The 26,086-nt window shown below is 42.6% G+C and overlaps 1 protein-coding gene across 5 annotated transcripts in view; it reads right to left on the reverse strand.

Moving 5' to 3' along the window:
- Positions 1–18,686: 18,686 nt before the first annotated feature.
- The window catches only part of bnc2 (basonuclin 2), a 167,810-nt gene continuing 160,410 nt past the window's right edge, over positions 18,687–26,086 (reverse strand). For 4 of the 5 annotated variants that reach the window (XM_056370710.1, XM_056370701.1, XM_056370718.1 and 1 more), the window contains one exon: positions 18,687–24,566. In XM_056370710.1, the coding sequence (XP_056226685.1) occupies positions 23,744–24,566 (823 nt within the window). In that variant the 3' untranslated portion in view covers positions 18,687–23,743. Of the gene's footprint in view, positions 24,567–25,611; positions 25,686–26,086 lie in introns of all 5 variants that reach the window. The other variant, XM_056370736.1, reaches the window with a different exon arrangement.

Raw genomic sequence — 26,086 nt, forward strand, 5'->3', positions numbered from 1 at the left:
AGAGTTACATAACAATAATATAAAAATGAGTTTACTAAAAGACAGCAACAAAAGCACTTTCCTTTGTCAGTGGAAAAACATTTGACATGCTGGCAAAAAAAGTTGAAAGATTTTAAATAGGGTTGAAGTCCCTAGTTTTGTAGTCTCAGCACTAAGTCATCTAAGACTCAGACAAGTATGATACATCTTAGGGCCAAAGTTCCAAGATGAAATATTAATCAGCGAGAGGTAGCTTGCCAGGCCGCTGTCACTCTCCTCTCATCCACAGGACTTTAGACTTGTTAGCCAGGTAGCTACAGGCGAGGCCCCATGGCTGAAACTCTACAAGGAGTTGCTGAGTGGGCAGGTGTCTTTGTGTCAAACCTCTCACTTGTTTTCCTGGACTAACTGTTTGTATTGCTCTGCCTCTGATCATGAAGGGTAACCTTAATCGTGGTGGGTGAAGCCAATCTTTGTGAGCTGTCATTAAAACGGCCCCCACGGGCATGGTAGTGCGGTAGTAATTTTGCACTCAGGGCTATTGAAGTCGCCATCTAAAGAATCACTCCTTTTTTTTTTTTTTTTTCTTCTTTTCAACAAGCTGGCTTCAAATCTCTCCCATCTTAATCCTCACAACAGTGTTTGATTGAACATGACAGCACTGTAACTAAACTTGAAAGGGGGCTCAGAATACATGCTGCTGTTGTGGCTTTCTTTGGAGGTATCATCAGCTACTTTTCAGGAAGTTTGAGGAACCAAAATTTGCTGAAATCCTTAATATTGAAAATGTGTTCCTTTTATCGTGTGTATGCTGGAATACATGCCATGTATGATTAAGGATATCAAGCAGATTTACAGAGTAGCAAGGGCCACCATCTTGTTCGGGGTTCTTTTGTTGTACTATTTTCATTTGGTACCTTGTGACTGAGGTGGTGCAGAAAACTAAAGGAGAAGCTTCTGACCAAAGTGTGATGGACTTGAGGCAATTATACTTAATTGGGTCCGATTGGTTCCCTTAAAGCTTGTCCACTCACTTCCCAGTTGAGAGTCACTTGGCTAGAAGTCAGGACTGGAGTGATGCCATTGCTCCTGGCATGTGGTGAACTTTCACTGAGCACTGGCACGCATGGTTTCTCCTTAACCATCCCCCAGACTCACTGTGACTACTGCTTTAATGCTGCCTAGTTCACAGTTACAGCTGCGTACCTTTGGAAAGAACAGGGAAGACCAAGGAATATGAATCACGGTAAATGTCCGACATGTTAAAATCAACATAGTTTAGTGAAGGATGTATAAAATGTCTCGCGGCTTTAAATCCATGCTAAGATCTGATATTTAAATGTTGCAGATTATTGATTTTTAATTTGACAACATTCAAACCATCGAATATATTTAGTGTGTATGCATGCACTGAATCCGAACAGAAAAATCCCAGTGTGCTGCTGACTTCTAGTAATCACCCACTATGTTGTGTGTTCTCATTTAGGGTCTTCCTCCTGCTCCTCTATGCTGCTGCAGACTAATAAGCTTGTCCTGTAATCACGTTAGCCGCCCTGTCGGCCCCAGCCAGGGGACCTAATTGGGACAGAGCCTTGGACAAAGTGAAAATTAATAACTTTTGTCAAGCTCCTGGCGCATTGTCTTATGAAGCAGCGCAGGTCAATTAGAAAGCGTGATACGATAAGGTCCAAGCAGCAGAGGAGAGCTGACTCAATTAGGACAGGGACTGGACTGGTGAGCCCAGAGTCAGAGAGGGCGGCAGAGAGAGATTTAATCCCTAAACTGCAGGTTAATGTGCTGCAGAAATGGACTGTTAGTTGCATTTAAATGTCTTTTTTAAGTTAAGGGGACATGGCATCATACAGATCCACTGGAGACATTTATGATCTGGAAACATTTTTCTATCTCCACACCAAACAAGATGTAATGGTTTTAAACAGCTGCCTTAGTCAGTGTATGTGTGTGCACATGAATGCAAGTGTGTGTGTGTGTGTGTGTGTGTGTGTGTTTGTTGAGAGCTTGAGGAGCTGTCACTTAGATAGACTGTTCCCATGCAAGCAGTACAAGCCCCCGAAGCACGTATCAGTGATGCGCATCAAAGGAATTGTGTGAAAGCCTTTATAGTTATAATGGATGGGCAGACGCCAAACTGGAAAACTCTCGATGTTTTCTCTTCCCTCTTTTATTTCTCCCTCCTGAAAATGATGTGTGGGACCAAGCCCAGGAAGAATGTCAGGGAATCAGTGGCCAGGCTTTACTGGAATCACTGACTTCCTTTCCTTTTTACACCACCATCATTAACGGTTTGTTTGTCGTTAAGCTTTTATTGCGTAGCCCACGACAGAAATGGGGAAAGCTTCAAACCTAATCTGAGCATGCACGCCGCCGCCGCTCACGTCGGCTTCCTTCCTCCCCCTACATGTGCTAATGATTCAAAGTATCTCAGGACTGCCACAACACATGTAATTTAATTATCAGCTTTACTTTGTGTCAATAGTGTCTGCAAAACACAAGCGGCTCAGTAGCAGCCAAGAAGTGCAGGGTTGCAGATAGTTTTCTCTGGAGAGGAAGAAACACTTATCTTTGATTCAACATATCGTCACCGTTTTCCTCTCTTCCCGTTACCTGCCTCCCTTGATGATTCCCTTTGTGTAGATACTAATCTTAAACCTGTCCCAATTTTGCTCTGAATGTGACACAGTCTGCTGCTACACTGTATCGTCATGTTGCAGTATAATGGTGTACAGAGAGCCAAAGTCCTGCCCTACTTCCCGGATAGCAGTGTGCTGGTGTAGTAGTAGGATCTATCTTCAAAGCTGGAACTACGGCTCAAAAATATATTAATGGGGAACTCAGAGCCATATTTAAGGTGTGGCACTGCTGTGGTGCATAATCTACCAGTGCTTCAATTCATAGTGTCATCCTGCATGAAATCAGACTCACAGCTATGGACGGCTCTCTGTATCATGGAAGAGGCTACAGTATAAATAAACGGGTAAACTACGGGACACACTTTCCATTGCTTAATAGGAAATAGCTGTTACCATGGGTATTGATCGACTCAGCGCTTGACCTCCTTTTTTCGATTGTTTCTTTCTTGTTTCCAGTTAAATTCATAACATTCCCAAAACAATAAACAAATAAAATCAACACATGACAAAATAAGTCAACAAATGAATTTAGGGACAAAACATTTTTTATTTAAACTTCGCACCACATCCAATGATTGTTGTGTAAACCGACCGTGAAAAGACAGTTCAGGGAAAATGCATGACTGGATTACATGCATAACCAAGACAATATTTGAGCGAGCGGCAAAACAGAGCTTGAATTTATATGCTGTTTCCTTGATTCTCTGACACTTCTGTGGGAAGGCAGTGAGGTACCATATGTAAGCACCACAGCAGATCCATTGTTCGAATATGTTATACTTAACTTCCACCACCGAGAAACTGTTGTGGGATGGCACTTTAATATGCTTAAATCTCCGAGCAGATGTGCTAACAGAGGTGGAATTTATGGGGCCAAAGCCAGAATGGGATTAAGCTCACAGCTCTAAAAGAAAAGGTTTTTCATTTTACTTTGCGTTTGGTAGATGAAACAATAGTAAGTTGAAGTGAACTGTTCAGAATTAAAGTGAACTGTATTGAATTTAATTGAAATACACTGATTCGACTTGAGTGATTTAGATAAGGTGTCAGTGAAAATGCTTGGTAACACCATTAGGCTTTTGTTCAGTAGTCCCAGTGCTTGAGGCGCTACTGCATCTCCTAATCCAGCACCATGAAACTGATCAAATAGCCAAGTACATGGTCACATAATGTGATACTGTACGTATCATGCTGTAACACGAGGCAGATGTCTCAATCTGTACTTTCCAACTATTCCAATTGTTAGCAATTCAATCTTGGGCTACATCTGCGTGTAACCTAGTAAGCAGTCCCTCCTGCCACCACATTATTGTTTTCTCCCATCACTGTTCCTTCCCGTGGAAGTTTCAACCCCCTTCCATACAGGTAATGCAGACAAATGGGGCTTTAATGCTATTCACAGTCCCAACCTACATTCCCTCGCTTTGTCATCAGTTTGCCTCCCCTTTAAATGCATTTCTCCACCTTAAGCAGCACTTTATTGTGGCGTGTTATTTTGTCCAATTCGATTAAATGGACAGTAACTAGGAATCCATTTGAACCTGATCCTTGCTCAGGCTTCCTCTGCCAACTCCATTAACTGTCATACTTGTCCAGAAGCCCTCCTGTGCAATGGCCAAATGTGTAAGTTGATGCATCATCAATAACCATGCAGAGAGAATTGCACAGTCTTTAAAAAGTAAAACCTTATATTTTATGTCTTTCCACTGAGGCAGCAGATCAAATCAGCAACAGCGCAGGCCCCGCTCTAATATGTTTAAACACTGATGAGACGCAACTCTAGACTCCCCTGAATGGGACCACGGCACTCTCACTCTCAGTGTCTCGGCGTAAAGTGGTCTCATCCATGAAGTTATGAGTGTAGACACAGACACCGGTGCTAGTTTACCCACATTAGAGACTCCTTATCAGGGCTTTCGAGACCCAACCCCCCCCCCCCCCCTCACATCCCCATCATGAAATACTTGTCTTTCCTACAGTGTGGTCTCCTTCATGGAACCATGAGAGGGGAGAGGCAGGAGCTTGGGCGTGTGAACCCCTGTGGTGAGTGCTACTTTCTGGGCTTATTTCATGGATCTCTCGCTGTTGTCTGTTGGGACTCTCTTGATGCTTTAGAGTAAGAGGACACCAATGCCCTGAGCAGCCTCTCAGATTTATTGAAACTTCATGTCCTGTCCCGGTAGCTCATTTGTCAGGAGACCTAATTTACACTGGCCCTTAAGTCTAATTGCAAATTTGCGAAAAAATGCTGATGTCGTTGGAACTGAGGAGGGCTTTTTTTTGCCCCTCCCTCAGTGTCCCTTGCCATGCATTTGCTAATGTGTTTCATCTGTAGAGCATAAAATAGACAGTGTTTCTTTCCTGCAAGTGTATGAGAGAGAGAAAGCGGTAGGGTGTGTTAGAGAGCAAACGCTCCAAGATAAACCCCTAATGGGACTACTAACAAGCAGGAAATCGTGACAAAAACACAAACAGTATTTACTGTTTAATTCAATTCTAGGAGACCAATGCCCTCCCATCTTCCCTATCAAGTTATCAAGGCCAGAAACAAACCCCAAGACACTGGGCCACATGGCACTGTCTATTCTTGGCAACCAGCAGACACCACATGACAATTAGCAGTACAATTATCCCAGCCACCGGGTAGCTCAATGTGCAGATGGCAATTGCTCCTAATGAGAGGACTTCTATAAAGCAAAAAACATATGCATACAAAATACAGAGAGAGCCATGGTTAAAAAATAGATTTTTTTTCATGCACAATGTTATATTTCTGTATTTGATTTCTGCACATATATTGCAGCTGCATATACAGAGAAATGGCATGACTGCATGTAGTTTTATGGAAATGTCTTAATCATAGAAGGGCAGATTCCTGAGGTTTCTGCAAATATTCCCCATAAATGCATAATGTTTCAGACAGTATAAATTCTGAGAAGAAGGAAGGTCTGTTGTTAAAGACAGATCATGGTTTCACCCTGACCATTAGATTGCATTTCATTTATATGCCTTCCAACAATAATGTTTATATCCTTAAGAGGGTGTGAAGTATTTTGGGCTAAATGGCAGAGCTGTGGTGTACTTAAGATTTGAGTGTTCTGGGCAGATGTGAGTGCAGAGCACATGCTGGTTGATTTGAGGGATAATATGCAACCACATGACTCAATCAGGAGATCTCCTCCCTTCATCAAGGTTTTGACACATTCAGCGTACTCTGTGGCCGTATTCACATGCAAGTATTTAGAAACTGACAGATTCTTGTCTTGGAGACCATGTTTCAGGAAATCTCCTCTGCATGTGTGCACACTTTTGAAAGTGGAACCATGTAAAATTTTCAGCGAGGGTTTCCAGTAATTATTTTTCTCCTGACTGTCATTGATTTACTTCTCACCTCTCTTACATCTTCACAAAGGCTTGAATACTATCCCGAAAGACATGTTGTTTAAATACAGCACACTTATACACACATATTGGGGAAAAAAAAAAAAAAAAAAAAGCTTCTTCCTAGCCGTTTTGATGGAACACTTTTGGCACGATGTTTCAGCAGCAACACACGAGCACAGGAAGAAAAATTCTATTTAGGGGGAGTTTGAAGGGTCGAGCAATTATCTGATTACGAAAAACATTATATGTCAAAAAGAACAACAACATGTAATTGGCCTGGTGTGTTAGAGCTGCAGAGGGCCAGATGTAGAAACGTGTGCATGCCTGTCAATGTAATGGCTAACAGCTTGACCACGTAGTCCATAAGGCCTGCACCAGGAGGGCTCAAACAGCAATAAACTCCAATGCTAGCATTTGTTAGTACTAGACACTCCAATTTGATTGGTAAAATTCACACTCTAATGGGCTTATAAAGGATTTCTTGGGCCCAGAACAATGAGCTGGAGGGCTAGAGCAGTGCCAGGTCATGGACACCCAGCGATTCACAACATCCCCCCCTTCTGGGCATGCTTAGTTTCCTCCATATCCACCAGTTACCCTCTGCAGCTCTGTTTAAAAGCCAGTCGGGATGTTCCAAAGGTATTTAATAGTAGTGGTGGTGGAGGTGGGAGGGGGGGGGGATTTCTGGACCTCCCACACTTAGGTTCAACCACAGAGCCATGGCTTTTCTGTTTCGCCCCACCCCATCCCTGCCTCTTTCTCTTTTTCTTTCTTTCCCTCTCCCCGACCAAATGTGTAAGTGTAGAAAAAAAAAAAAAAAAAAAAAAAGGCTCTTTAACCAGAGGCACCTTTCTCTTGCACCTTGCCCAGTTGCTCCCCTTTCTGGTGAAGACAACACAGAGGGATAGTGAGCCCACACATAGGGAACACATTTACCCAGGCAAAAGGCCAGAGCATTGCGTTCCCATGGACCTGCTAGGGGGAAAGAACTGCAGAGCACATTTTACACGTAAATATTCAGAATTGGATATGGCACATCCTCTCCTTTTTTTCTTTGTCCTTTTTTCTCCTCTCTGTTTCTCACATGTCTCATCCCCTTCACTCAAATCAGGCTTCCATGTTTTGACTGACCATCTTGGCCACGGTGGCCAAGACAGGAGTAGAACAAAAGCAGAGAGGGTATTTGGATTCATTTGATTTTGATTTGTATTGCGTCAGGAATTCAGACTTACATTTTATGCCTGTTGTTCACAAAGGATAGCCAACTTTACCTCATGGTTCAGATATTTGTGGGTAGGCAGGAGGAGAGCATGTTCAGCACTCCCTCTGTGAAACCACCATGTGTTTTCTGTGTGTTTGTTTTTGTATATTTGTGCATATGTCCATCGAACTGTCAGTGGTAACTTAAGGCCTACAGGCTTGTTTTGTTTTGTGCATGTGAATGTGAATGTGTACAAGTCTCGTTGTCTCTTGGGATCATTGTGTTACAGTCATATCTCCAGCGGTTCTCAGAGCTGATGCTTAATCTCTATTTTCATCCTTTACATATGTAACTGGCACGGAGTGCTCAGTTAGAACCACATTTGTATTATGCTGCCCGCCTAAAACTGTACATCAGCACCTTGCATTGGTGGCTGTCTGTCAGTTGTTTGTTGTGTCTGTCAGTCTTCTTGCTTGATGTAATGCTACGTTTGATACTTGCTGCGAAACCATGACCTCCATGAAGGCCACGCGCCGAAACGCGTCAGCCTAATGCAAAACCAACTGGCCACTAGTACCAATAAAGTTTAAACTTGAAGTTCGGCACATGCCTTATTTGTGTGCATGTGCATGTGTGTGTTTCATGTGTTTGCAATAGCAATTTGGTGAAGTGTTTATGTGATCTCAGTCTCAGTGTGCGTTTCTTCCTCTTCCCCAGTGGTGGTGATGGTGGCGGTGGTGGGATTATAGAGTGGGTGTTTGCTCCCTTTCAACAGTCTCTCCACATGGCCTCCTGCCTCCTTTGTCTTTTTATAGCCTCCTTCTGGGAGACGCTACACTCTCCCTGAACGCAACACAAGCCAAAACACCTCTCAGTTCCTTCGCCAGAGCCTGTTACCCAGGGAATACTGCTATTCCTCCCCTACTTTTCTACACACACCTTCTCTCATCTCTCACCCCCCACCACCAATCCTTCTCTCCTCAGCTGGACACAGATTTTTGATTTTGGAGCACATGAGCATGAGGGTGATTCGTGAGTCATGGTGTTAACATTTGAAACTCAAGCCTTGGGTTTAAAGTATGACAAGTTTAACCTTATGTGTTCCTGAATTATTATAGTCACCTTCCAGTCAAATTCATTTCATCACCTTAATTTTCCTGTGGAAAGAATGTGGATCATGCTTTGCACTATGAAATCATTCGGACAACTTTGCTGATTTGTAGTAAAACTATGCTGACCAGTATGTGTTGTATACTATGGCCTACCCAAAGCCAAAGCATACCCAACATTAGCATTAACAGCTGTTTACCTATCAGTCTAGAAGAAACCTTGTGAGTTCACCATCAAGCTTCATTTCTTTACAAGAGCCGTCTCCAGCTGTGGAAAACAACGCCAACGTTGACGCTCATTTTGCTTCTATTTCTATCGCTTCTTATATTTATTGCTAAATGTGGTTTCTTCTTTCCCTCTGGTCAGACCTACTTCTTCATCCTCTCTCGTTCGACTGAGGGCAGACTGAATGCTACACCGACTCGCTGTTGCCTCTTGAGGTACAAAGTGGTATTACAAGATGGAACGAGACATGGCTAGCTGATTAGCATGCTAAATTCAGTAGATAACATAATACATAGTCATCGTTGACATAATGTCAAAACAGTTATTTCTCCACATTCTGTTGATGATTTTGATTAAATTTTTTTTTAATGTTTTAAATTTAAACACTTACAAATAACACCTTTAAGAAACGTACCAGCGGTATTGCCAGTACCAATGGACTTCATTACTTTACATCGATATTACCACACCTCATGATTCTACATTGATTTCTCGCTTTCCAGGCAGAGGTTTGTTTTCATTCATGACAATTCCCTGTGAGAATCAACTTGCAGAAACGTGAGACAGATAATCCATCACAGTGAAAAACGTGTAGCCTTTATTTAGCTTTTTTTTTTCACAAGGCTAAATTATCTTTCTGTGGTAGTTTTGAGAGAGGAGAACTCTCTTGGTAATTATCTTCCTTGATGCACCAACATCCAGTTATTTGAGAGATGCGTGTTGAAAAGCATTACGTTCATGTTTTTACCATCTCAGAAAATCAAAGTCATGCCACTTACAGAACAAAAAGTAAGCACATTAATATAGCCATGCCCTGCATCACAAAGTAGAACTAGACCGATAAATCGTCCAGGCGAACATTAGCTAATTGGAGATATATCAGTATCAGCCAGTAAGTTACAAGAAATTGCATTAAAGAAGTATCAGCTAGGCTTGAGGTAATTTAGAAACTGTGTCACCATTGCATAGTTTGTCCATCAGAGAGCACTGATGAGTTTATTTTTCAATTGTAACATGTCCTACTTAGTATATATCTTGGTCACATTAAAAAAAAAAACACAAACACAAAAGACTCCAGCCCACTGCAATGCTTCACAGAATAAGTGAGTATAAAAAATGCATACAGAGGTAGTAAGTTTACTTTAACACCCTAGCAGAATGAATAAAATCCTATGCTTTTGAAAGTGGCCAGCATGTAATATTATAATGTATATATGCAGTTAATGGGCCATAACAGGCCAAACCACCTCTATGGTCCATGGAGAGCAAGAGTTGAAGGTGATTTTCTTTGCTTGCCTTGTTAGCCACATAAGCCATCACTTAGTTTTGGTATTTCATGTGTTTACAGTTTAGATAACTTATTGCCCCTTTCCCTGTGTGCTGGAAGCTTTGCACAACCAGCCCATTCCTTACTGGCTCTGGCCTTTCTTCCTGTCTCCGTCCCTCACCACACCCACCCTGCACCCCTGTGTGGCATCAGACATACAGGCGTGCCACTGCACTGACACGGTCGTTTGTCTTCTGACCGCCGTGGCATATGGAGAGGGCTGGCACTGCACAGATGTCCACTAAGTGCTGATGAAGGGAGTGAGGAATGGATGGGCTGGGGCTAAGAGGATCTTTGCTGGTGCTGCTGGAGCCTGGTACTGCTCTTCCCTGCTGGTGTTATTAACTTTACTGTACGGAGGAGGGGGGCAATGAGGCTGTTCAATAAAGTATATTTTATATGTATATGTTTCCAGATATCTCGGAAAAATGAGTGAGCATGTGTTTGACTTTGCTCTCTCTACCTCTGAGTGTCACACGAGGTCTATCTGTAATTTGTGTGTGTGTCTGTGTGTGTGCGCAGTACTAGTGGGTGCTGCGCAGGCTAGTAGTGGGTGCTGTCTGGTGGAGCTTGAGTGTACTGAGGAGAAGCAGGGTGTGGATTAAAGCTGTAGGTAGAGCAGAGAGAGTCTGAAAAGAATAATTTGCAGCTTAAGGCCAATAGCTTCAAAGTCATGAATCCTCATGGGTGAGCCAGCCAGGCTCTGAACCTGTCAATGGTAACTTACTCCTCGGATAGCACGCCAAAGACTTCAATAATGACATCACCCAGGCATGGGGGTAGAGGATAGGAGCTGGGGTGGGGTAAGGGAGAGCTGAGAGACGGGCCAGCTTTCAGGGGTGCGAGCGCGGCCCTTCAGAGCACTTTGAAGTCCCGCTTGACGAGGGCTTTGCAGCTGCCTGATACCGGCCATGTTGTTCTCTGCGCGGATTGGCCACAGAAGCCACCAGGGTGGCTTATCAGATTTATTGAGGCTTAGCGGTTGACGTTGAGAGTGTGTATGTGTGATGAAGTGTGTGTTTGTGTGTGTGGAGGTGGAACCGGGTGAATAGGGAAAGGGTCATCCCTCTAACAATCCACTCGTCCCAGTTAATTTAGACAGCACCCTGGGGTCTGACAGTGAAGAGGCAAGACTTTGCACTACCCCTCACTGGGGTCCTTAGGACTTGAGCCCAGCAAAGCACTTATGTAGCTTCTCACACGAAATCCACCTTTTTTTCTTTTAATAATGCTGTTGTGGTCATAGTCGTGAGGTGAAATTAAATTTGACAGAGCTGTATTTATCTCCCCATGTAGACCCTACTGTATTTTATACTATGGGCAACATGATCAAATTCTGTACTGCCTAATACCACAGTCTGTCTGCATCCAATTGGTAAGTTTACCGCAAACTAATAGGATGTGGATATGTTACCTTGAATCGCGGTGTTCTTGGAGAAGAAAGTGCGCACCACAATCTTGTCTCTGTCAGATTTCCCAAGCTAAGGTTTCAGACACACACTTCAAAGTCCCTCTAATGAGTGGAAAAACATTGCCGGCTCCTGCACGACATTAAAGAGTGCCATTTTTTTTTTTTTTTTTTCTGTGTTGTTGCTGCGTTATATTTCACAAGCTTTCCCTTCCAAATGTTAGCAACTCATTTTCACCTCCAGCACAAACAAACAGTGAAGTATCGCCTATTGTAGCCAGTATCAAAGGCAGCATTTGTTAACAATAAAATGCTGGTTTGAAATGGCTCCAACACAGATTTTTGTGCTCCAACACTGGCCAACATTTTTTTATGCCACAGAAATCAAAAAGGGGAGAAATGGCTGGGAGAAAGAGAGCAATATATAAAGTTTGTAAGGAAATTGCCAGACAAACTACACGTAACATACATAGTTTTGTTTAATTGCTCAATTGCGAGGGCTTTGTTCTTGCTGCTGTCATCTTTTCAGTGATTTTTCCATTTTGATCGGCGCTGTGTCGTTTGGAGAACTTGGCCCCTATTAAAAGCATATCGAATTTGGGACGTGCTTCCCAGCCTCCGTAACAGATATGGAGAATCGATAAGAGCATTACCAGGCTGTGACAGAATGACCCCCCCCACCCTCACCCCAACCCCAACTGCGCTCCTCTCATCTCTAAAAGGATGGCTGTGTGACAGTGGGTCTAGCTCGCACTCCTGATCACGTTATCTGTTTGGTGGCATAAGTCGTCATTAACCCTTTGTTGACTCCTTGACCGGTGCATGGTGGCTGTTGAGGTCATTTCATTAAAACCTTCAAGAGATCCAGCCAGTACTTGTTTAATTGCACCAAGGTCTGAGTGTTTTGTTTCTGTTACAAGCTATTTTGACAGCGAGTTTCTGGCCTCATCAGTATCTGTTTCTCAACGGTCTCAGTCGCCTGAGCCACATTTAGCTCCCTCAGCATCAGTACCAATTCCATTTAGGGGTAAAAATGTAAAAATTCCCCCTCGACTCATTCCCAGGTGGTGTTTGTGAGTGAGAGAGAAAGAGAGGAATAGTTCAGAGAGACATACAGAGAGGATAAAAAATGAGCAGTGGAGTTTGTTCAGGTTCAAGATGCATTGTGTCTGTTGGCAGCTTGTTGGGCCAACATTGTTTGACGTTCTACCCCTAGTGCGTTTGTGAGCCTTTGAGGGCTTTATGGCTCGGTGTGACTCTGCCGCCAATAGGTTCCAGATGCCGCCGGTGTGGGAACCGGGGAGCAGAGCGAGAGGGGAGACAGGGAAGAAGCATAACCAGGTGTGACCCATTGCAATCTGGGATGTTCTCCATGGATATTCAGACTAATATAAGTATGCATGTGTGTGTGGGTGTGTGTGTGGGGGGGTGGGGTGGGGTGGGGGGGGTGGGTGTATGTGTGTGTGTTGAAGAAATAGGAGGATGCAATGTGTTCTCAATCCGACACTGGACAGACAGACAGACAGGTAGACAGAATTATGGACACATGCACAAACACTGAGAGACTTGTATACGCAATCTTCTTTTGTTAACTGCGTACTTCTCCGCTCCTGCAAGTAGCCCATGCACATACCCTCTGCCAAGGCACGGAGTTCATGGTTTGAGTCGCGTTGTTCAGCACATTTGCTGCTGGCACCAGTGATGTCCAACATATGGCAGCACTCTGTGCTTTCAAGCCCAGCATTGGGGCTCCGAACAGAACCCGCCAGCTCCACAGTGGCCTACTGTAAGGGAAAATTGTCAGCAGGACCATTTAAGGTCCCAAACCACAAGCACTGATAAATGTCTGCATTTCTCTACATAATTACCTTCAATCCGGTGTCCCTTTTCCAAGAGGCCAGGAAGGAAACAACAGAGCCTAGAACAGCAACAAAGCTTAACTGGTAAAAAAAACAAAACAGAAATGCTCTGAATGCTGGCTAAATGAAGTATGGTTCTGCTGTTTGATTCAAAGAAAAAAAAAAAGAAAAAAGGATGGGGGTAGGAAGAGGTGGGAAGAGGTGGAGCTGAGTTCAGCCAATATGTTTTTCATTTAAGAAAAGGTAAAATATACTACAGGGGAAATTTGCATTGGCAAAAAGTCTACGGTCACTGAGGACAGCATAAGTTCATTGCAGGTTTTTGCATTTTATTGTTTGTATCAGTGTGATCACAACATGTAGACCTAATATAACAAGACAAACAACGTTGAAAAGCAAGATAAGGATGTCTGAGGAAAACCGAGAAGTGGATTTTGTTTTGTTATTGTCATAACATGAATTCACTAAGAAAATTTGTGGATTAAAGTCTTGTTTGATATCTTTTGACATACATACTGGTACCGTTGCTGTAGTGCATATGAGAGATTTTCTTATTAAAACTTTGGTTTTACCACAAGAGGCTCATCATGCATCAGTGCTCTGACTGACTAGATGTGGTATGCAAGCCTGTCCCAGAAAAATGAAACACCAAACATGATCGTTTATCCCTTATGTGATCACCTTGGGAACACAGCTAGAAAGTTTTGTGTTTTGGATTAAAATGATTTAAGGCCATTTTTTTTTCTTGAAAGGAACTGAAAACTCTTTTGTTGTTTTTTGTTTTCCTTTTAGGGCAAAATGCTAAAACATAGTGTTTTAATATTAGATGATGGAAAATTAATGTCATGAGCCCTCAGCCTCATAGATTTTTAAAATAACCGCAGTATTTTATCCAAAGAAATACTTTTCTCGTGGAAGGCTTGTTATAGAAAAAATGTACCTGCTACCGTTCTCAAGGGGCTGCTCCTGTTGTCGATAATCCCTTCCTCTTCAATCCATCATCTGCAAAATAAACACAAGCCACCCCCACCTGTGTCTGAGTTAGAGGGGTGAGGGCCCGTTAACCTGCTCGCACAGGCCACCGGTTGGGGCTGCCGATTCCCCGCCTCTCTGTTTAGATTATTTCCACGGAGGCGGGTGACTCTCTTGTGTCACTGATAAGAGCGCAGCAGGGTGGTGGCAAGAGGGTCAAACCACAAGGGGAATAAAAACTCAGGAAAATACCAGAAAAAATATCTTTATCCCCTGGAAAAAGTACTTTTCCCCCCAAACTTCTTCACCATGGCGCAAGGCTATTACTCTGATAGAAATTCTTCTCCCTCCTCGACAGTCTGGCCCTGAGTACGCGAGGGGCCAGAGTCTTAGCCACATCTCAAGCTAATTTACAAAGATCCCGAATTATTCTCTTATCTTGGGCTTTAAAGGTTGTAAGGTTGATTAACAAGGCCCTGTCCTGTTTATCAGTTTGGGGCTGGGTGTGGAAAATAGCCTGCGATAAGTGCACAGACCATTAAACATTCTATTTCCCCTAATATTTGTCGGCAACCATCTGCTTAACTGATCTCCCTTCACTTTAATTAAAAGGGATTCCCGTCTTGTTGGGGTCATTATGTGCTGGCGGACGCCAGGAGAGGGGTTTGTGATGAGTTCAGCGTTCCCTCTGTCCCTGGGTTGCCAGAGGGCTTTTTTCATCCTCTCTTCCACCCTCTTCTGAGTTAACCCCTTCCTGTCCTGCTGCACTTCCACCTTGTTATGTAGCGGATGAAGCAGACTAAACAATTAGTAAGTCCAGCAGTTCTAAAAGAGATCCAGTGTGTGCTGGTGAAAACTTTTCTCTTCACTAGGGAAGTGTATAGATATTCACACTATCTCCCTCAACTCTGGAGCATGAGACTCCGGCTGTAATGGTTTGATTTGCCCAACACTAGTTGGATCGATGCGGCTGTTTACAGTTTCTCCCTCTCTCATCCCTTTTGTCTTTTTTCTAATTTAGTGTTCCCAAACCATGGACAGTGGTCTGAGCCTGTCTGCTGTGCTTGCATCTTCGCCCTCCTCCCCACTCTCCATCACTGTCCATTGATGTTTTTCCCCCTCTCTTTCTTTTCTCCTCTTCCTCTCTCCTTCCTTGGTTGGTCTTGGAAAAAGAGCTGCATGCCTCCACACTTCTGGACAAGACTGATGGCTCGTCAATAGCATTAGCCAGCATTGCAGGCCTCACTGGTGTAGAACCAAATCAATAAGGCCCAGTAAAAAGTCTTATACGTGTATGCGGTCCATCCCAGTCAAGGTTCATGTTACCACCGATAAGTTTTTATAAGAATTCAGGAGTCACCGTCTATTTTGTTCCCTTTAATTCCACATTTCCTCAGCTATTCACTAACATTTATAAGTGCTTCTGCTCATAGTCATCCCGTCCCTTTTAGTATAATTATGTGATGCACCCATCAAAAAGTTGAAAGAAGAAATGTCTCTGCTCATTGTTACATTAAATAGGGATTTAAACTTAGCAGCCCTGGGATAAAGCAGTGACATATAAAATCTTTTCTGCTCTTTCCCTCTAAAATCTGCTAATTTACCTTCTAATTGTATTGTGCAATTACAACCAATTAGTTCTCAATGGAAATTGATTTGTGCTTTCAATGCGGTGACGAGATGGTGTGTGTCTGCGTGTGTGTGTGCGTGTGCATGTGCACACATATTTTTTGATAAATTTCACATGTTGGAAGAAACAAAAATCAGAAATTACATCCAAGAATTTGAGTATATCGTTTACCCGCATAATTATTTGTATTTTATGACCTGCACGTACTCACTAATCTGTTTTCACTGACAATTTTAAACAGAAACACATACTGATCTTCTTGAGCCTTGAAAGATTCACACAGTGAAATGTTGCTACAATACTGTCTGGTTGATATTTCTGTGGTCACGACTTAATACTTCTTTACAGTGACTGATATCTACTTTTGATATCTACTTTTCAAAAGTGAAGTGCTGCTTAAAAACTTCAATGTCATCTATATCTGCTCAGTCTTGCTTTTAGTAATTTCTGGTGCCAGATGCCTCTACCTCTCACTTCCTCAGTTTCATGCCTTGACAGCTTGCATTTCATTAGAAATCACGTAGATTACGGGTACTAAGCAGCAGACTGAAATATTATATTATATTATCCATCTATCCATTTTTTATCCATTTTGTATTTATTTATTTTATTGCTTATCCTTATAGGGTTGCGGGGGGGCTGGAGCCAATCCGTGCTGACATGACAGCGAGGGCGGGGGTACATCCTGGACAGGTCGCCAGTCTATCACAGGGTTGACATAGAGACAAACAAGCCTATGGGCACTTTAGAGTCATATTATATTATAGTATATAATATAGTATTATATTATAACTTACCATATTGGGTTCTTACAATTTCAGAGTTCCCTGAGTATCTTGACTTGAAAACAGTACTATACATAACATGACAGTAACTCATATAAAAAATTTCCATATCACAACATCTTTTTGCAAAAGTGGCATAGTGAATCTCTCTATAGTTAGCTAACAGCAACAGCTAATATCTGTAAATTCTGCAAATAGCTTTGCTTGTGGAGAGATTGACAGCAGCTGATTTTGCACACTGGCAGTGCTTTTAAAGCCTCTTCAGTCAGACCCCTATTGCAGGCCTTTGCATGTTGTTGAACTGGATACAGTACATGCTCCTTTTAGATGTTTGTAGCTGAAATGCCTTTCAGACACTATTGTCTTTCCTTTGAAATTTTTAAAAATGAGCTCTGGAACATGTAGCCCTGCGTCAGATGCTTGAGTTGTGCTGCTGCCTGTGGCTGGTAAAGGGAGCTGCGTCCTATTTATTTGTCCTATATACTGTGATCACCTGTAAATGTGAAGGTGAATGTGAGGTGGTGATTTGTCTCCTCTCTCTGTGAGGTGCTGGTCTGCACAGGTGTACAATGCTTGAATAACCAATCTGATGTCTTATTGTAAGTCAACCGTAGTTATCGCTGTTAGCTTATTACACGTAGCTGCTCTGGAAACTTATTTCTGAAACGTGACGCAGCGCGTCATTCACAGACGCATCTTGAATGGACTGACAGCAAATTAATTACTAATCCCGGAGATCTCTAAGGTCAGACAGACAGACAGATGGGCTGATGAACATCTTTGCCCTGTCAACTTCTCAAGCCTTTCCAGTTCAGACACAACAAAGCTCGCCCTGGCTGTCTCTCTCTCTCTCTCTCTCTCTCTCTCTCTGTGTCTGTATGTATTCTCCCACAGCAGAGAGCTCAGCCTCTCAAAGGTCAGCAGAGGGCCAGAGTGTTTGTCAGGCCAATCGATGGCCTGCCGCCACCATCAACATGCTCAGTTATGTAGCGGGGAGGTCGGCCTAGCGGTGGACGGCGTCCATCGCCTCCTTGGTGGGAGATTGTCACCGAGGGAAGGTAGTGTGTATGTGTTTAAGATGGGTGACTGAAGATATCTGTGAGAAGTGGGGGAGTATCTCTTACTAACCCTGCATATAATCAATACCATCCAGCGCTATTATTCCGAAATGTTATGCGCGTGTGTGTGTGTGTGTGTGTGTGTGTGTGTGTGTGTGTGTGTGTGTGTGTTTGTTGCGCAGCTATCAACAATGACAGGGGATCATCGAACTGGTGTGTGACAAAGAGGAATGGTGTCTAATTCAAGGTCAATAAGGCCTGTGTCACTCCTTCACTTTCACAGAGAGGAGGGAGGAGGCATTATGTTCCTGTTGGTTACCAGAGCAAACATGACATCCCTGCTGGAGCTCATATCAATTCGTAATTTGACTCGCAGTCACAGTAAATGATGTCAGCACAGGTCACTTTTGCAAAATGACCCTGCATTTGTCTGTAGTTGTTGTCATTTTCTGTCTTCAGTGTCACATCGTTGTTCCATTGTTAAAGTATTTTTTTCTTTAAAGGACATTCATTTTCATAGATGCTCATATTCTTCATCTTCGTTTACTTGAAATTGAAGCGTTCAATAAAAAAGCTTTTTCTTTTCAAAATGTCATAGCTGTATTAAAAATGAAAGCCTTGTTTTTAATAGTACATTTAGTTTGTATTTTCCACCAATAAAGAGCGCCTTCAAGAGTGCATTTAATTTAATTTCAGAATATGATCTAACAAAGGTAGCAGATGTCCTTTGTTTCCCTCCTTCAGTGACCGTCTTAGTAATTTGCTCAAATCAGCAGCGCCTTCTTCTCATGCCAATATACCTTTTAATAACTTTATTAATCTAATCGTCCACTAATTGGTCAAGATAGCCTTTTCCCTAATGATTTTTATCATAGGGTAATTAAGAGCCCAGTAAAACCTGCTGAAATCACAGTGTCTGGTTCAAATGGCTTGATTGACACATCGTTTCGGGCTTTTTATATATATATTTTTATTTTTCTACATTATAGAATTCAAGCTACTTCACTTAAATTACATTTTCAACATAACACAGTTTAGTGATTATTTACAAGTCCAGGTCTGTCACAGTTGAATAAAATGTGATGACAAAATGCCAGTGACTGATAAATCTTTAATATAAAAATTGTACAAGAATTCTGATACAAATTACAAGAGGTATTTGGACAAAATATGAATAAAATTCCATTTACATCCCAAAACCCTTATGCATTTTATGCAAAAACCATAGACAGTTATGATACAGAAACAAATACAAGAAAGGCAAAAAGGAAAGAAAAAAAAAGAAAAGAAAAGAGTCTTTTAAAAAGAGGACCATTTTTTCCTCCTGTCTGCAAATGGGAAACACCTGTTTAGGTAACGTACAGTATTCATGAGGCTTCCAAATCACCATTTTGACACCAAAGTGATACAAGCTCCTCTGCTGCGTTTGTTCTTTGCAGTGCGACTATGTAGCCATGCAACGCTGTCGAGTGCCAATGCCATAACACAGGCTTTTTAAGACACAGACACAAATGCATTGGATACACAAAAACACAAGTGAAAACAAACAAACAAAAAAAAAATCTAAATTCACCAGGTCTTCAAGCTTATTTATACTTTAAGACTGTAAAATATGATTGGCACAATGGAAAACATCTCATGAATTTACAGTATTTTTTTTCAGGATCACTGACATTTCACAGGTTCCAGTTCAGATTAATGAGGGTTTTTTTTTTTTAGAGTATAACACATGAGACTGAAGCATCTATACAAACCCACGCATGTGTGTATTTTTCTTCTATCTGCATATATCGTATGATGTCCCATCAAACATTTGAATCCCACTTTGTTCCATGAGCTACATTAACTGAACAGTTTGCTTGCCGTGTCACCTCTCATCCTCCCTCACTCAGTGACGTGAACAAAACGGACAGTGATTAACAGGTCAGCCGCTCCGTCTCCTTCTCCCTCTGTGTGCTATGTAGAATTACAGAATAATTGATGCCTGACGCTCCTCTAATCAAATATTAAAGATTCACTCCAGTGGTCTGGGCCAATGAGGCGCTCTGAGTGACGCGCTCCTGCCGTCCCACAGCCCGGTCACTAGGTAGCAGGATGCACCTGGGCCCGTGTGGTCGGAGAAGTAAGAAAGACAAAGATTGGATTGGGGGCTTTCTCCGAGGAGTGGCGGAAATTGGCGGTCATTTCTCAGAGGAGAGCAGAGTGTAGGGGAGAGGGGTGGAAATGTGAAGGGGTGGCTCGATCGCTCTCCAGCAGGCAATCAAGGAGAAGCTGCCGATGAGTCCTGGGGAGTCCTGGCCCTGCTGCTCTCGTGCTCTCTTCCCTCCCTGTGTTCCTCTCTTTCTCCCCTGCCTTGTTAAGTGACTGCCGCAAGGCTCCAGCCAGACCACTTCTTACGCCCAATCCCTTCCCTTCATCTCTCCCTTCTCTCTCTTGCCGTCTGTCTCCCTGGCTATGCTGGACAATCGTTTGTGTGTTTTCTCAGCTCTGTTTCCAGCGTCTTGCAGCTCAGAGCTGTGCTGGCATGACCAGCACCATGCAGGACACAGAAGGAGCCCGTAGGGGGTAGGAGAAGGGTGTTGTAAGGGAATCTCTTCTATGATATTCAGCTTTCTGTCTGGCGCACACAGATAGAGGGGTCATGCACTGCAGCTGCTGCTTCAGAAACAGACAGACAAAGTACAGAACATAAGGAATGTGTAAAAAATAAATAAAAACAAGTCAGAAAACTTGTTTCTTTTTCTCGGATCAAAAAGGGCATAGAAGCTTGAGCTTATTGGGCCTAACATATTTATATTAAAATAACTTTTAATGTTGGATATGTTCAGCTCTCAATTCTAGTGAGTTCAAATCAGTCTGTGAGCTCGCTGGACTTGTTCATCATTTAATCTCTGTCTTTAGGTAAAATGTCACAAAGTATCAGCTATTAAACATGTTAGGATATTTAGAATGAAATAATGATAAGAGCTTTGGACTTTCCATGCCTGACCATTCTCCATAAGGGAATGTTAGCTTTCTGTGTAGTGGCAAAGGCTATAATGTTAATACTAGATGGAAGGTTTCATACTATTTTTCTCTGCCTCTGTCTCTTCCATCGCTAGAGGTTAAGAAGTCATCTAGTTCTTGTCATCCTTCTGCCCTGTAAGTAGGAAGCATATGTGAGTGTGTGCCACTCTCCTCTGTGTGTGTGTGTGTGTGTGTGTGTGTGTGTGTGTGTGTGTGTGTGTGTGTGTGTGTGTGTGTGTGTGTGTGTGTGTGTGTGTGTGTGTGTGTGTGTGTGTGTGTGTGTGTGTGTGTGTGTGTGTGTGTGGGTGGTTGTGTGTGTGTGTGTGTGTGTGTGGTTGTGTGTTAGAGAGACAGCTGTCAGCAGGGTTCCTGGAGTAGCACTTTTTTATTTCTGCCATAGCGAGGGCCGCGGGGATTGAATGAGTGAATGAGGCAGCAAGCGCCTCAGTGAAACCCACTCCTGGGAGAAGGCAGGGGTTCCTGTACTCAATTTTCCCTTCACTTGGGATAAACAGGCAATTACCCATCCCTTTTTCCTATGCCATGGCCGTCCGGTGAACTTAAGCATACACTATTAGTGTGTGTCCCTGTAGGACCTGCGCTGTGGGGTGTGGAGGTGGTAAGTGAGTGGCGGGCTGAAGAAATGGGTAAGGCGGTTGTTAAATGACTGTGTTCTGAGAGACAAAGCGAAAAAAACAGAATGAGGTTGAAGGAATTGAATTGAATTACCACCGACCCTGAATAAGAATAAGCACGTGTAGAAAATGAATAGACAAATTGAATTCAACTAAATTGAATGAGTCCAATTGAATTGTTGAGAACGCACACGCCGTCCTTCTTTTTTCTCTCTCTGTCAGTGTCACAGTCATGTCAGCAGCCTTGGCGTCTGGCAGTGTAACGAAGTGACAAGTGAGATATTAGACAGAAGAAGCTGGAATGGCAGGGACGCCTCCAGGTAACGGGAGAAGCAGCACATTTTTAATGATCGTTGCTGTCATCCTTTCCTCCCTAGTCAGCCTTCCACCTCCGCAACCTTTCCATCAGCCTCAGCTCTCTGTCTCGCTTTCTTTATCTCTGAGAAGAGTGGACTGAAAACTGCATGTGTCATATAGGTGGAGTCATAAAAAAGACATGAAATATTTCTTTAGAATAGGTCATGTCTATATTGCAAAATGGTTTAAGTATGAAACAAATGGAACTCAACACTGTTATGGATGTAAGGTGTTGTGAATACTTTACAGCACACCATGTAACACTGCATATTTTTCCCTCTGTGTGTAGCACCAGTCAAGTAAGAGAAGATCTCCTTGTATAGTAACACATGGCATTGCTAATACATCGATAAACAAGTCAAACTGAGGAACAATCTCTATTTTTTGTCTTTTTACAAAAAATATTCTTATACTGGACAAAAACATCTCCATGAAGATACATCACCCACCAATAAATACCCCTTCCCATGGCTACTTTGCCCAGTTACTGGAAATATTTGTACCGTAAGACAGTCATGGACATGTTAAAAATGGCTGCAACCAACAGCCAGGAAAATGGCAACATTTTTCATAGATTACATTTGTAGCTGACACTCAGCAATGGAAACCGTTACCAAAAATATCACAGCAAAAGATTTAAGACTCAAGTGCATCATATTAATCCAATGGGGCATGATTTAAGTACAATGTCACACTGAAACAGCTTTTTTTTAAGCAAACACTTTTGTTTTGGTCACAGTTGAAGGACTATTTTCATCTTTTTTCTCTTTTTTTCAAATCAACGGGACAGTCATATTTCATTAAGATGCCTTTTGTGAGAACAAACATGAGCTCTTGCATTGCTAACTTTGACAATTTCACAATAATGTCATGCTTTACACAGATTACCTCACTAAACCGCTGAAGTAATTATAGTGATCATAACTGGTAACCATACACAAATTTGATCAATATTTAACTCCTTTGTGTTTGTGAAACAGCAGTTTATATTCAGTCACACCTGGATTAGTTTTGAAGCAAGACACTTTGGAGACACTTTCTGAATACATTATTTTTTTAGAGATTGGGGAAGATCTCAGGCTTTGTTCAGGGACGTTTTCTGTTGTGAAACTGTGTTTGAAACAGAGCACGTGCAAAAAGAAACTGGCACAAGTATGTTGAAGGTACTGTCATTTCCCTTGGCACTGTAGCCATCAATGACCCCAAACAACACCTAAACTCACCATTGCAAAACTCCTCATTATAATAATATTACACATCCCCTTGTATAGATGCAAAGTGCAAAAACTGAATTAGTATACTAAAGCTCATAAACATAACAGACAAAAAAAAAAAAAAAAAAAAAAAATCAATAGAAATACAGAGAATGATATCAGTGTAGGAGCCTAAAAAAGCATGCCGGCAACCTCTGAATACCTAACAAGTAGATAAAGCAAGTCACATGATATTCTTTTTTTCCTAGGACTCAGTTTAAAACATGTCTTTGAAGCTAACATAAATGAATCAAGCTAGTAAGATGCTACCTCTTTCTTGCCTATAGCTGGAAGTATTGTACTGGACTGTAACATAAAACCATAAAGAGAGAGAAAAAAGAAGCAAACAACCATCAACACAACTCTTTTACACCAAAAGCCTCTTGGGACATTATTTACAAATGAAGCTGTCATGCTTTTGTAAGGGGTTCATTTAAAAGCTATCATTACACAAATACAACAAGAAGATTTTCTTTTTTTTTCTCAATACTATCATTTCTGCAGGCAAAGTCACAAATAAGAGTTTGAATAGATTCTTTGGAGACGGACATAAAAACAAAGTGGGGAGAAGTTTGAAAAGAAAAGATGGAGGGGCTTATGAAAAAAAAAAACTGGAGTTTTGTTATAAAGCAAACTCCGTACTCGAGTGTCATCCTGTTCTTCCAAAGAAGGAAAAGTCAAAGGTCACAATAATAAACTGTATTTAGAGTCAATGAATTTTATAGAGGGACATAGAAATGTCTTGCAATGACTTACAGAGGACGGGCAGGAGGCATACAAGCATTCAGCTTGTATTTGATGGCCCTGGGCTGGGGTTAAAAGTTAATTTGAGGAGGAATAAGGATGAGGAATGAAGGGAGGAGCGGGCAGACTGACAGGAGGGGTCGAGTAGAAAGTCATTATTTAGTCTATTATTGTAGAGAAGGGCATGTTTTTATGGAGGTTGGGGTTCTGAGAGTGTCGGTTACGGCTGCGCACAGAGCTGAACACCATGTTGCAACCGGGGATTTTGCACTTGTGCATCTCTCGCAGGTGCACAGTCTTGTAGTGCACGCGCAGGGTCCCTTTGTTGCTATACATTTTGTGGCAGATGTTGCAGAGGATCCCACTGCTGCCACCAATACTGCCCCCGGTGGACGAAAGGAGGAATGGTGAGGAGGAAGATTCCAACCCCTCACCATGTCCTTCTCCTCTTAGTTCTCCAGTCTCATCCCGATGCCCCCCTTCAGCTCGCCTCTCGGCACGCTGGGAGCAGTCCTCCCCCTCACTGTTACCCTCCTCCTCATCCTCTTCTCCCTCCTCCTCCTCCAGGTCATCCAACAGGATGCCTTCATCGCTGCCCTCATCTGACTCGTGTGAGGAGTGGACACTGCTGCTGGACTGGACACTGGATGTGGTGCTCAGGTCCAGCACCATGTAGTCATCTGGCTGGCCCTGGGAGAAGCCGTTGGTGTGGTGATTTTTAAAGTCGTGGTTGAGATGGTGGTGGGGATACTCATTGCTCATGGGGGAACGGGCATGGTGGTTCAGGCCGGTGGGTCCGAGGCTAGCGCCTCCGATGCCCATCCCAGTCATAGGGTCCAAGCCCATGTGGTGCCCGGCGTAGATCTTGGCCAGTAACTCGGCTCGCAGGTCCTTGGGCAGTGGCGTGAGTTGGGGGTCCAGGACAATGTCGTCCAGCTCTTTGGTCAGCAGTTTGCGGTGCAGGTTGATGTTGGAGCTGTGCCTAATGTGGGCAAACATAAGATTGTCGTAGGTCAGAATACAAATACAAAATTCCACAGTGTTGAAATCCATGTATTTGTACTTTAAATAATTTATTTTTCATATTGTCAAGTTATCTCGACGTCTATGAAATGGTAGGCTATAAAGATTCAACATCTAAAAACCACTACATATGTAATTCATTATTCTTACGTATCAGTTGAGGTACACAGACATTCACACACAGAGAGAAATTCACCCTGCAGCTCTCCTCAGAAAAGTGCACCCTGCTAGTGTTTACTGCTGTCAGCATGTCTGCACTGCACAGCCCTCAAATCCAATAGACTCTGACTCAATTAAATACTCCACCATATTGAATGGGAGTTTATCAATTGATTCGAGCTGTGGTAATGTGATAATCGAGAGGAACTGGATAGCATATTAGCACTAGGCCCTGACAGCATTATCGCATTCGCTCCCTATTGGAGGTGGCTTAATCGAGCACCTCAATGAACATGTCTTTATGTAGCCCTGTATTTCATTAAGGCTGGCATTTTTCCCAAACACAAGGCAAACTGTATCACACAATGTGCTACAGCTGATGAAAGAAACTAAGTGCCATGCTTAAGCCAGGATACGATTAGTGAGGATTTCTGTACATACAAAGCCATGCTAAAGGATGCAAGGTGAAATGGGCTTGAAAAATCAAATTCAGTGCCTTCTTGCTCCAATTTCACAGTTGCCAGTAGTCAGACTAAGAAAGAGGGGACCCACGGCACACATGTCACAATAAAACTGCATAACACATAAAGGAAACTTAAGCAACTAATGACCGGTGTCAGATATGACATACACAAGGCCCACTCCTCTCATATCAGGTCAGCACTTAAATCAAATAAGAAAATATGCAAACACTCAGTGCCTTTTAATGTGAAGGGTTTCCATGCAGGGAGGGCACGTGTGAAAAACAAAACAAAAATTGAAAAAAAATTGGAAAAAAAAAAGAGACAAGGGTCATCCTTAGCAGGATGGGCAAAAATGGAGTCACAATGGATAGTAGAGCTTACCAGCAGTGGCAGGGTTGATGCAGTCAAAAAGGGTCCCTTTCCTTTAATTATTTACTTCCCTATCCGACATTGTCCTGCAAGAGGTAAAAATACATTCATTTGAGGGACCCTTTTCTGTGAACCAAGCAACCAGGAGCCCGTCCACTCGAGCATCGTCAGCATTGAGGAGAGAGAGAGCGTGGCAAATCGATTGGCTGTGGCTGTCACAGTACATGTGTGTGTGTTTGCACGTGCTTGTATGTGTGTGTGTGTGTGTGTGTATAACAGAAAATATACTACCTCCATATAGCAGGATTCGATCAAAAAGACTGTATAAATCCTTTGTTCTTTTTTATCCTTTGATAGTACAGTTGCACCCATATGGTGTTAGCTTATGGCTAGAGTATGGGAGTCATGATTCAGTGTCTGTAGCGCTGTATCCATGTCTAGTCATATACATGTGTGGACGCTTGGCTGTGAGAGGCCAGAGTGCTTC

Source organism: Seriola aureovittata, chromosome 3 (genome assembly GCF_021018895.1).
Source record: "Seriola aureovittata isolate HTS-2021-v1 ecotype China chromosome 3, ASM2101889v1, whole genome shotgun sequence".
NCBI classification, from domain to species: domain Eukaryota; kingdom Metazoa; phylum Chordata; class Actinopteri; order Carangiformes; family Carangidae; genus Seriola; species Seriola aureovittata.